Source organism: Carya illinoinensis, chromosome 9 (genome assembly GCF_018687715.1).
Source record: "Carya illinoinensis cultivar Pawnee chromosome 9, C.illinoinensisPawnee_v1, whole genome shotgun sequence".
In the NCBI taxonomy this organism is placed as follows: Eukaryota; Viridiplantae; Streptophyta; class Magnoliopsida; order Fagales; family Juglandaceae; genus Carya; species Carya illinoinensis.
This window is the reverse complement of record NC_056760.1, coordinates 8,684,117-8,697,009: the sequence shown is the minus strand read 5'-3', so window position 1 is coordinate 8,697,009 and position 12,893 is coordinate 8,684,117. Positions and strand designations below refer to the sequence as shown.

General features: G+C 34.0%; 1 protein-coding gene and 1 long non-coding RNA gene across 2 annotated transcripts; one reads left to right on the top strand and one right to left on the bottom strand.

Annotated features, from left to right (window-relative positions):
• Positions 1-405: 405 nt before the first annotated feature.
• On the bottom strand, positions 406-3,377 carry LOC122275237. The gene is made up of 2 exons (XR_006228507.1): positions 2,601-3,377; positions 406-1,575 (listed from the first exon to the last, which is right to left on the bottom strand). It is a non-coding gene; the product is annotated as an uncharacterized LOC122275237 (long non-coding RNA).
• Positions 3,378-6,196: 2,819 nt separating this feature from the next.
• Positions 6,197-8,523, top strand: LOC122275233 (cysteine-rich receptor-like protein kinase 29). The gene is made up of 6 exons (XM_043084215.1): positions 6,197-6,324; positions 6,785-6,906; positions 7,031-7,241; positions 7,368-7,605; positions 7,825-7,978; positions 8,116-8,523. The coding sequence occupies exons 1-6, from the start codon at positions 6,270-6,272 to the stop codon at positions 8,458-8,460; spliced, it is 1,125 nt and encodes a 374-aa protein (XP_042940149.1). The 5' UTR covers positions 6,197-6,269; the 3' UTR covers positions 8,461-8,523.
• Positions 8,524-12,893: the final 4,370 nt, after the last annotated feature.

Genomic DNA, 12,893 nt, shown 5'->3' with positions numbered 1-12,893 from the left:
ACATTGGAGATCATGTATAGATTTTGATTCAAAATCAGGAATTTTAGGTACTTGTTGTAATGTTTACCATGTGTATTTGATTCAAAATTAGGACCTACGAGTACTTGTTGTAATGCTTACCATGTGTAGTTGGTGACAGGCCAGGTAGCTCATGTGAACCAATAAATGTCATTTGACCAAAAAGTAGAACTTATCCCGAGGATTTTATATATATATATATATATATATAATTTAAACTATGCTTTTATTCAAAATTGGCCAAGACAGAGATGAATCAGCAACTCTACTGAACCAATGAAAATCACAACGCACTTGTGGTTTTAACTTATAAGTACTGGATTCTAGCACCTACGATTATTGCTCATGAAAAAAAAATTAAATTCATGTAATTTGTAGGATATAATATAGTCTCAAAGGTCAAATTCTATTCAACCACATCTGTAGAAGTAATCCAAAACATGTACAAGAAAAATTACACCCAAGGGCAGGGCAGACTGCACCACCCAGATTATAAGCCCCCAATTCCAACGTTGAATATTGGCTCAAACTAAACAATACCCGAAAAAACGTCCGGGAAAAAAGCTACCAAATTGAGCTTATATTGTATACATAATTGACTTCTTATTCACAAGCATCAAAAGAGATTCACGGGAAAAGGTCTTTTTGTGAGCCTAGGCTTCTTGCTTTAGGACTCGGAGCTGTGCTAGGAAAGCAGCACAAAGATCCTTTGGAGATCAAGCAGATACTTCTCCTCTCGAGTTTTGTAGAATCTGAAAGAAACAACTGTGAAGTTCGACGTCAAAGGCCTAGGTGGATTCCATCTTCCTCTTTCCCTATCACACTAGAACTAAGAATGCCAATGAGAGTACCAGTCATTGGAAAAAGTATTTGCTTAATGTAAATTGTAATAAAGCATGTCATTGGAAAAAGTAGCGAAGAAGGAGAATATAGCAATAGATTTTGAATGAGCAAGAAAAGGTTGCTTGAAAAATAAAGAATGAGTAGGTTGACACTAGATTCATAGCCCACGAAATCTCTTTCATTAGAATCCTTATAATGAAGGAAAAAACCAAAAATATTCCAAAGAAAGTAGAGGAGACGAGCTTACGATAAAAAGTATAGGTATGAACTCTGTTTCACATTTTTTTTTTTGTTAACAGTGAACTATATTTGCTAAAACATTTCCCCACCATTCATGCAATACACACATAACCATTCATAACCATGCAATAAGGATGACTCACAACTGCACCCATTAAGGAAAGACTAAACTTGCTTACCATCTATACAGACAGACTACTGGTACATGCCAAAAGTAGCCGCCTTTGCCTTCTACTTTTTCCTTCATTCAAAGTTTTTTTAATAGATGTATTTGGTTTTATTTCCTTCATACAAAGTTAAAGGAACCAAAAATAGAAATATGATCAAATCTCATCCATATTATGAATTTAAAGTACACAACTAAATCTACATAGTATTTACTTGGTGGTAAAATGATGTAAAGTGCTTAGCAAGTAGAATTGCAAAGTCCTCCATTGAAATTTGTTCTGAGCATTCCTCTGCTTTCACATATACCTGTATTGCAACTAAGCTAAATTTTTACATGAATGCATGGCTGATGGCAGTAAAATTTCTGGAAATTATAATAGAGAGCATAATGTGATAGATAATGAAAATATAGTTTTCTTTCCTTACCATCTCACTAGCTAATGACAATATTACTGATAAAAAATATGTGATGAGAATGATAAATCATCAAGCTAAATAGATTTCACTTCAAATCGCTTTCACCATTTTCCCATTTTCAAGGGTGCATATCTTGTGCTCCAAACTTTAATACCTAGCTCTGAGTACCACTTTATATTTAAGAACCACATTCATTGATGGACCAGGATTAATTATTAGTGTTTCGGCTACTTCATAGTCTATACCATCAAGTATGTGTATCAATTACCATTACCTGACTGTTCATCCATCCTTCAAATACAAAGATATACCCCATACATAGGATTTGAAGAGATTAAATAGGTTTATTAAACAGCGACGGCACTTCTAACCAGATTTTGTGCAGAGTACTAAGTTCATTTGTGTGAAGTGTTTTGATTTTGGACTCGGACAACATTAACATCTCATTACTTCACAGTTCACACACTCATAAGCAAGTAATCTAAAGTGAGCATACTAGCCCCTAGAGGTGCTAAAAAGCAACGAAGATCAAAATTACTGGATTATAATCATTTCTCACCAAAAAAAGAAAAAACGAACATATTCAGTGAACTGAGCCTAGCACAACTACTTCACCCAGTTTCTCCGTGATCAAACAAGGCTAGAACATCAAAGACTTCTTTTTTACTTCGGCAAGAAACGAATGTCATGTCAGCACAAAGTGAATAGAAACGAAATATAATATCTTCACATATTTGAGGAAATATGATTTTCAAACTTTCTTTTCAGATAACAAGTAGAACAAGAAAGACAAAATGAAATTAAAATTCCTATTTTCTCTTCCTTCTCCTTAGTTCTCTAGACAACCACACAGAACCTGGCAATAAAAAATCCAATGAGTAAGAAAGTGATAGAAGAAGAAAAAAAAAAGTTACGGTGTTCTTTATGGTGTCAGTGGCGACGATGTCGTAGTTGTCATCTAGTAAATAGGCGGGGAGGCAATTGGAGAGGAGGCTGATGCTGACGTTCCACTCCACGAAGAAATAGCAGCCTTCTTTGTTTCTCCAAACCCTACCCACCCTCACTCAATCCTTCCCATGCCTGTGCTCGAACTTGAAATTCTCTATTTCCCTCGCCATACTTGACCTTGCTTGGATTCACCGAGAGCAAAAGGCGTCGAGGATACCAGTCAGCAGCGCAAGCGAACGTGCGACTTAGCAGCTTCGCTTCGCTCTCTCTCTCTCTCTCCCTCTCTCCCTCCCTCCCTCCCTCCCTCCCCTCTACTACCCCGACCCACAACAACTCACGGCACAACAACGGTTCGCCACAAATAAGTTATCCTCGATTCCTTCAACTACCTCCTTAACAGAATGGGTGGCGATGGGCAAAGGCAGGCGACGAGTCGAGGGTGCGAGCGGTGGCGCTGGTGGAAGGAGGGCGACACAGGTGCTAGGTGACGAGTGGTTCCTGTGAACTCTTCCCTCTAGTTCGAAATGGTCTGTGGGGAAAACATGATGGTTGGTGATGGGCAGAGGCAGGCCGACAAGTCGCCTGTGCTAGGCGACTATAGGGACAGCGACCCTCGAGGGTGCTGGGCGACGAGAGGGAGGGAGGAGGACGCAAGAGCAGGATGGGTTCAGAAATGGGCTCTCTGACCTCTGTCTCTGTGTTCAAAATTTCAAATTGTAATTTGAAAAAAAAAAAACAATAAACAAAAAAGGCACTACGTATGTGTAATGTGTGAATTGCTACGGTAGCTGCTATCCAGAAGAGCTCATTTAAAATTTAGAATTTTACGTTACATATTAATCTGCATATCAAGATTTATTTTTTTATATTTAAAATTTAAATTAATACTATTTTTAATAAAATTTATTTTTTGACTAATAACATTAGATTGATATATATATATATATTAGTGCGTCTTTATACTTGCAACTATATTTTTCTTAAAATTTATACCTAACATTACTTTTAATTATTCGTCTTCTTATTAGATATTGGTGCTTTGAGGTTGAAATATTACAATTTACTGTACGTGTAGTGCTAGATATTGAGTGATTTAATTGGATCGCAAAGTCCCAGACTTCCGAACAATCTATTCACTTGTGCAGTGTACTCCTGATTTGAACTCGCTGGACTGCAACAACTGCCTGCTGCGGTTATCTGAATATACTTCATCTTGTTGTAATGCTCAAAAGGTGGGAGGAGTATTCGTAACACCAAGTTGTTATTTAAGGTATGCGAAATACGGTTTAATTTCTATGATCCTGCAGCTGAGTCACCACCTCCGTCGCCTCCGCCACCACCTATAGCGCAGCCAGTTTCTCCCCCACCACTACAATTGCTTCCACCCACACAAGGTACGCATCGTAAGCGACCTTTTCGTTCTCTCTTTTTTATTTTTTATTTTTTATTTTTTTGAGGGATTTTCGTTGTATAACGTATATAAATCCTACTGTGCCAACTTTTTATCTTTTACGGACCGTAAAGGGATTGAGTGAAGAATATTACGTACATATAAATTGGAATTTCGACAGGCCATTAGACAATTATTTTTGAAAGAATGGCTCTGGTTGATTATTTAAGATCGATCCGGGAGATTAGGTACATCATAAATCTACATTAATCTAAAAATGAATTACAAAGAACATAATCCAGATTAGGTACATCATAAATCTACATGAATCTTTCTGCACCACTGTATATATATATATATTTCTTAAATTAACTTTGTTCGACGAAGAGAGAGGCATTCTGGGTGTTCCATCATCTATGCACTCGCAAGTCGCAAAATTCGAGGATGGTTGCAGTTATCTTCCTTTCGTAATTTCAAGTATTTGTAAATAGTAATTAAAAAATAATAATAAAATATTAAATAATAATTAAAAAAATTATAAAATTATAAATAATAATGACATATTTTGATATTATTCTCAGTAGTCCAACTTCTGGAAGTCCATCATGAAGAAAATGAATGGTCCCTGGTCGGTGCCGTCAATCGGGCCAGCTGAACTTTTGAAACTACCTTTCAAGTCTGTACCCAACGCGTTATTCAGTCTGGTCCATGTTTGGTTCACTTTCCGTGCCTCTATTTTTAGAATATATAATTATATAATTCAGTTCGTCGCCTTCAAATGATATTATTCCTATAAGTTGATTTTAAAATTTATTTCTAACTCCACATTTCATTAGTCTAAAATTAAAGAATTATTTCTATAAATTTTTAATTTGCAAGTCTCATGCAAATCTTGTTAAAAATAATAAAATTCTGAACAAAAAACCTATTTTTTATACTAAGTCTTTATTTTAAAAGGGGCACATCTTAAATCTATATCTCACATTACTCTTTAAATTAAGTATAATGCGTTGAATTAATAAATTAATTAAATAATTTATTTTCTTCTTTGCCAACAACTCCGGCTTTAGGACTTTTATAATATAATATATTCAGGACTAGGTGAGTTGTCTGTTAATACTTGAATATAATAAATATATTTCCTATATATTTTTCTTTTGAAGTGACATTTATTTGAGTTGATGTTTATTACTGTCAAATTTACAATTAGTTACTGCATGTTAATTTAAATTGATATTTTTAAAATTTTGAGATAAAATATAAAGTGTTTGAATAGAAAAAATTGTGATACTGATGAAATGAAACTATCTTATACGTACTTGGTATCCAACCCGGGTCAGCTATACATCCGACACTGTTTTGCCTAACATCTCACATTTTTTGTTTTTTTATTTTTCAACTTTATGTCATACTCCACCATCACCTTCAACCTCGATCTCTCTCCCCTCAAATCTCTCTCTCCAACCCCTCTCTCTCTCTTTGGCCTTTCTCTCCCCCCAAACTCTTCTCGGCCTCTCTCTCTCCTCAAGCTCTCCTCGACCTCTCTCTCCGACCTCTCTTTCCTCTCTCCAAGTTTTGTTTTATAACATGTTAAAGGGAAGAAAAGAAAAAATAATAATAAATAAAACCCCCCACGTCAAGAGCGGGTGTGGGATCAACAACAGTTGCTTATCCATGGAGTTTTTCTATTTATTTTCAGTGAAAACCAACAATAATAATATATACAAAGTGCATAAGAAATGAAATGCAAGAACATATAGTTGTTTTTGGTCCCCAACTACATGCATGTTAATCAACAATTTGGTATAGTTTAAAGATTAGCTAGGGTATATATAAAGTGTCGAAACTATGCAAGGTGAATACCCTCTCATCTATATTTTACAAAGAAATCTTATGTGATGCACGCGATGGATAGTCGAATCGTGACAATCGCTAACATCTAATTTGAGAGGAGAAAAGAAAAAGATTGACTCGATCGATCATGCAATTTATTAATTATTTGTACCTAATATCAGATATCTAATTCAAAATCAATCTCTTTTAAACGAATTTATAGTTTCTGAACTTGTCATTATGTTTTAACTTTCTCCGTCTCGACTGGACATAATGCCAGGTCCAAAATTCAGCCTCCAAAAGTTTTGATAAAAGCAGAATTCTAGTGTTTGCAGGGAAGGAAAATAACTCATCAAGAACTACAGTTGTTATAGTGGTGTCGGTTGTTGTTTCTGTTGTACTAATCATCTGCATGTGTTTCTGCCTCTTCTATTTAAGGGTCAAGAAGCCAATGGACAAACTTGAAAGTAAGTTAAGAACTGGTTTATTTTACATTGTTGCTATCATTTCTTTACGTAGCTAGCTAGGAAAATATAGATATCTAGACAAGACCTTGCTGCTTGTGCATGCTTGTGACATGATGCATCTCTTCTCTAAGTACTAAGCAATAGTACTAATGGCCATAAAACTAATTTAAGTTACTACTTTTGAAGGATTTATCTTTGCTTGTATCTTTCTACATAAAACATTGGCTTTAATTTGGGGACTATATTGTATAAAACAAAATTTGCTACCATCAGTTAGACATCAACCCGTTCTAGAAATCAAGGCCAGTACATCAGCAAGTCAAATAATGATCAGCATCACATGATTAAATTATGTAGAACCCGTTGTTGCTTTTTTTGCAAAGAAAATAGCAAATTGCATTACCTTTATTCTCGCGATTCTCTAATCTAATTCAGATGTATAACTTGTTCTTACGTGAAGGTGTGGATGAAATTAGTACTGCTGATTCCTTGCAATTTGACATCGGGACAATTAAAGTTGCTACGGACAACTTTCCTACTGCAAACGAGCTTGGAAAAGGTGGATTTGGTATTGTTTACAAGGTAATGAGACCCAATCGAGCCATAATTTATGTCATTTTACCTGTCATAATTAGTTAAATCTAATATATATATCATGAATGTTGAGGTTATGTATGCTAGATTTTGGTATATTCATATCTTTCAGGGTGAGCTTCAAAATGGACAAGAAATAGCTGTGAAGAGGTTGTCCAAGGCTTCTCAACAAGGAGATCTAGAATTTAAGAATGAGGTCAAGTTAGTGGCTACACTTCAACACAGGAATTTGGTAAGACTCCTAGGATTCTGTGTGGAAGGAAAGGAAAGATTTCTAGTCTATGAGTTTGTACCTAATGCAAGCCTTGAAAAGTTCATATTTGGTATGTTTGCCATTCCTTTCAAATCCCAAATTCTATTTATAGTAATTACATGTTAATGGAATTGTCCTGTCTTCCATGTATATTGCTTCAACATGTTCATACTACATGATTTGCATGAATATGCAGATCCAAACAAGAGTGCACTATTGAACTGGGAAACACGCCACAAAATTATAGAAGGCATCGCTCGAGGACTTCTTTACCTTCATGAAGATTCGCAACGTCGTATTATTCATCGTGATCTCAAGGCTAGCAACATTTTGTTAGATGCAGATATGAATGCAAAGATTTCAGATTTCGGCACGGCAAGATTATTTGTACCAGATCAAACTCAAGGCAGCACGAGCCGAATTGTGGGGACCTAGTAAGTATATCCACATAATCTATAGCTAATAACTAGGATATAGCATGCTAAATACAAGTAACAGCTACAGTTTGTGCCAAAGAAACAAACAACATGGAGGTCCTTTATACCATCTCCAATAAATAAGATGGATTAATGAACTTTATTAAAAACTACATGTACCAAAAGCTATGACATCATTCAAATCAAACTAATATTTCTAATAATGTTCAACTACAGCGGATACATGCCTCTAGAATATGTAATGCGCAGACAATTTTTAGTAAAATCTGATGTGTTTAGTTTTGGCATGTTAGTTCTGGAGATAGTGAGCGGTAAAAAAAATAACTCTAGTTTTCAGGGAGAGAATGAAGCTAGCGACCTTCTAAGTTTTGTATGTACAAATATTTTCTTTTTTATATGCATTTCCTTTTTATCTCAAAGTCCGACCTAATAGAAAGTCATATGATGTTGAAAAAATAAATGAATGTTCTACTTATTGTGGTGTCTCTCAATGTAACCATCCTGTAGGTATGGAAAAATTGGAGGCAGGGGACAACCTCAAATCTTGTAGATGCCACATTAAAGGCCAGGTCAACAACTCAAATAATGAGATGCATCCACATTGGATTATTATGTGTTCAAGAAAGTGTGGCTGACAGACCAACCATGGCTACAATCGTCCTCATGTTTAATAGCCACTCTGTTACTTTACCAGTGCCCACAAGACCTGCATTTCTTATGCATAGCACCAGATCGGATGTGTCGTCCCAATCGGAAAATGGTGTTGGTGTAACAAGATCAGATAGACATCGAAGTAGCTTTGTCCATGCCTCAAGAAATGAAGCTTCAATATCTGAGCTAGATGGCCTATAACTTTTGATGGAATCTAGTGCAGCATTTTGTTTGAAATGCAATTCTACTAGTTCAAGATTCCCATCTCCCACACCCTGTTTTTTTATTAAGCAACTTCTCTACAAATGAAGATGGTCATGTATACTTAAGTAGCAAATGAAGATGGCAAGATGGATTCGGTTCAGATGGTTTGGCATGCTATCAAGTTATGGATTCGTAGAATCATGCAATTGGATCTAAAGTCCTTGAGACTTCCTAGACAGGATGTTGTTATTCTAAATAGGATGGATATTCTAATGTTAGTTCCTAAAGCGAAGAAGGTTTCAGTGGTTAAGTGGAGTCCTCCCTCAAATAATTAGGTGGAGCTTAATATAGATGGCAGCAGCTTGGGTAATCCTAGGCTTGCTGGTGTTGGGGTATCATTCATGATATTGGTGGTCAAATGTGTGCGGCTTATTTTGTTTTTTTAGGCCAAGATTCTAACAACTTTGCTAAATTGAGGGGTTTGATGGAAGGGGTTAGAAGGTGCTGTCAACTTGGTTTTTATCATGTGGATATTGAAACTGATGATCAAATCCTTGTTAATTGGATTAGAAAGGGTGATTTTAATATTTAGTATCTCGAGGATTATTTGGATGAGCTGAAAAGTTGTCTAGATCAAATGGAGTATAGAGTGAGCCATATTTTTCATGAGGGAAATGCGGTTGTAGATTTTCTTGCCAAACAGGGTACGGAGGGTTTAACTACGAATTGGTTGGGTGACCGGGCCCCTTTGATCAGTAAATTAAGTGGTCTTCTTCACACGGACAAATTGGTCTTCCTTATTTGAGGATTTCCTCATGAGGTATGTTTTAATTTGCAGTTGGTTAATCCTTTTTTTATTATATGCATGTGCTGTTATTCTTTCTTGCAGGTTGTCACTTTGGTTTTATTTCTTGCAATCTTTTTGGCAAATTGTACTATGGTCGGGTATCTAAGAAGTTTTGAGTCTTGGGTTTTGGTTCTTTCTGAATATTTGTAATTCCCAAGTTTTGGATTGTAACTACGGTTTTTCTCCACTATAAGTGAAGATTATTAATATAATTAAAATATCGTCCTCTTTGCCAAAAAAAAAAAATGTTTAGACATGATTAAACTTTAAATAATTAAGTAGATGTTGTGGGGGATGAATGAGTAACAATTGATCACACGCGTTGTTAATAAAACTTTTTTTTTTCCTTTTTTGTTTGAAATCTAATTTTTGCAATTTTTATTTTAATTTTCTTTTCTAGTAAATTTGTTAATTAAAAAATCTATTATTGTTTTCAAATTTTCATATAAGGATGTCAAAATAACACTTCTCGAATCATTATTGGTGCTGAGAGGACGTTTCAAGTGGTTTATTGATGTGAATGCAACCATAAATGGAATAATTTGATAAATTGTGAAATATTCAAAGATTAGAATGTTCAAATTTTAGAGTCAAGAGACCGATATATCTACAAAATTAAAATTCGATTTTGACTAATTACTCAAAATTTAAACTCTACATTATATTATTATTATTATTTTTAAACTATTTTTTAATACAATTTTTAATTTATTAAAATACTTTTTAATTTTCATTTTCATAATCTCTAGCAATTATTTTTATTTTCACAATCTATATCATTACTATCATTTTCACAATCCAATAATTTATAAACAAATTTATAATTAATTACAATGTAGTACCAGACATTGCATTAATGCAAAATTTTCCATCAATCAAACTTCAACGGATGCTGTAATGTAGTTGGGAAGACCAAAGAAATGACACAAATACTTGTTGAAACGTACCAACGGAAGAAGAAAGGAGAACGTGATGGACGGATTTGTCAGAAATAATAAAAAATACATATGACTTTGCTACAACTCAAAAGTCATATATGATTGTGGGATAGATTTGAATCACATTAACTAAATTATGACTTCCACATTTGAACAATGCACAACTACAAGGACTAGTACAACTACAAGGAGTACTCCATTACAAGCAACCCTTTCAATTTCTTGGTTAAGATGACCATCTTGTTTGTAGCGAAAAAGTATGGATACTTTTAAGATTCCGACCTGTACCAGATTTGTGATATTGATTTATCATTTTTGGACAACAAAGCACACTGCATATTTTTGCTTGCTTCGTGCTTCAAAGAGACATACAGTGGGCTTTTGATGCTGTACAGAACTATCTTTGTTAATCAGGACATAACTCATGTATGGAAAAATGATATTATGTTTTTTGAGTTTGTCTCTTTAATTTAACTTCTTATGTATTTAATTTTATTTTTTATTTCTTTTATTTAATGGTTAAGAAAGCGATTATTAATATATTAATTTTTTTATATTTTTAAAATGTTTAAACATGTTTAAAAATTATTTAAAATTAAAAATTAAAAAAAAAAGAGAAAATTACAATTTACTGTAGGAAAAAGCTTGTCTGCCGCCCCACTTGTACTGTTACAGTATACCACTGGGCAAAATTGTTTTTACTTAATGATTAAAAAAATAATTTTAATTATATTGGTATATATTTTATTTTAAATATTTAAATAAATTAAAAAATATGAAAAAAAACAACATGCGGTCAAACTAGGGGTGGCAATATGTTATACGACCCCGTTAACCCAACACGAACACGATACGATAATAGCGGGTTAGAGTTGAATCTTAATGGGTTCGGGTTAAAACGGGTTGACCCGTTAAGACATGATTGCTTAACGGGTTGATAACGAGTCAACCCGTTTTGACACGTTATAACCCGTTATGACACGTTAAGAAAGTTAAATTTACAATTATACCATTCTACCTAAAAGTAAAATTGTTAGAATTTTAATTTTGATATTTTTATTGTTTGGATTGTAATTTTAAACTTATAGTTAATTTTATAATTGTTATAGATATTGTGATTTTAACATTTATATAAAATTATGCTAAATTTAATCAAGTCAAACGAGTTAATTTCGGGCATATTCAACCAATTTTACATAAACAGTTTGAAACAGGTCGTATTGTGTCATACTAACCTATTTCATAATACTCAATAATGGGTCAAAACGGGTTGACACGACACGACACGTTATGTTAATGGGTCGTGTTAGGGTTTGAGATTTTGACACGATAAGCTTAATGGGTCGGGTTATGATTTACCTATATAGTATAATATACATACTTTGATACGACACGAACACGACCCGTTAACACGATTTGACACTCCTAGGTCAAACTGAGTAGCATCGATCTTTACGGTAACGACACACCAAATAGACAAAAACTTTAGACAAAATAGCATGATAGCCCTACCTAACAGGCTGATTAAAAGCACGCGTGTTGTGAAAGTCATGTGGAGACCAACGCCATCTTTCAAAGTCCTTGATTTCGGTGCTTGAAATCTTAAGAATAGGGATAGGTTTGGATGGACTCTCACTCATCTATTTCATCTCATTCCGTAATTATAATTTTTACAATTTTTTACATAAAATATAATAAGTAATTCAAAATTTTTAAATGTCAAAGACTCAAAATCATAATCATATTAAAAATTTCTAATTATATTTTATTTAATTTTTAACTTTTAACTTTTATTTCAATTCATCCCAATTCAACTTATTATTCATAACTAACTTGGGAATTTTCAATATCCTGAATTTTGAGAATTACAGAGAAGCAGCGCCAGTCCATCCTTCCTATTCTCCACCGAAATCATATAGAGAAATTCTATAGGCAACTGGCCTGTGACCTCATTGCGACCTCTTGGCTAATGTGACAACCAAATTATTTAAAAAATAAAAAAATAAAAGACAAAAACAAAATGAAAGTAAAGGGAAATGAAATGGGTCAGCTTCATCTTCGCCTGAGCTGTCTTCTCCCAAGCTTCATCTTCTCCTCGTCTTCTACCGAGCTTCGTCTTCTCTCGAGCTTCATCTTCTCCCAGGCATCAAGATTAATCAGTCAACTAAGAGCATGACATATTTGCTGCTGGGTACTGCCCTGCTACATGTCATAGTTTACACTTGAACATGACTACAGATAATCAAAACAATTAAATAGCAAGTGTGACGCCCCCAACTCCCACGAATGGACACGTGGAAATTGAAGTATCACAAGTGGTATCAGAGCGGTTTGACTCTGGGTAAAACTACATGTCCCGTAGGTGCAGTACCAGAAAATTTTAAAGGCTTGATTTGAAATTATTTTATTTTATTTGAATTGTTTTTATTTAATTTGATTCGATTTGAAATTATTTTATTAAATTTGATTTTGATTTACGTAAATTGATTTTAATTTATTTGTTTATTTTATGGTGTGTTATTTTATTTTGTTGGTTTTATTTTATTTTATCTTAAATTGTTGTATTTTAATTTATTTCATTATATCATATTTTAATTGTTTTGAGTTTTAAGTGGGGTTAAGGATTACGCTATGGCAGGAAGATA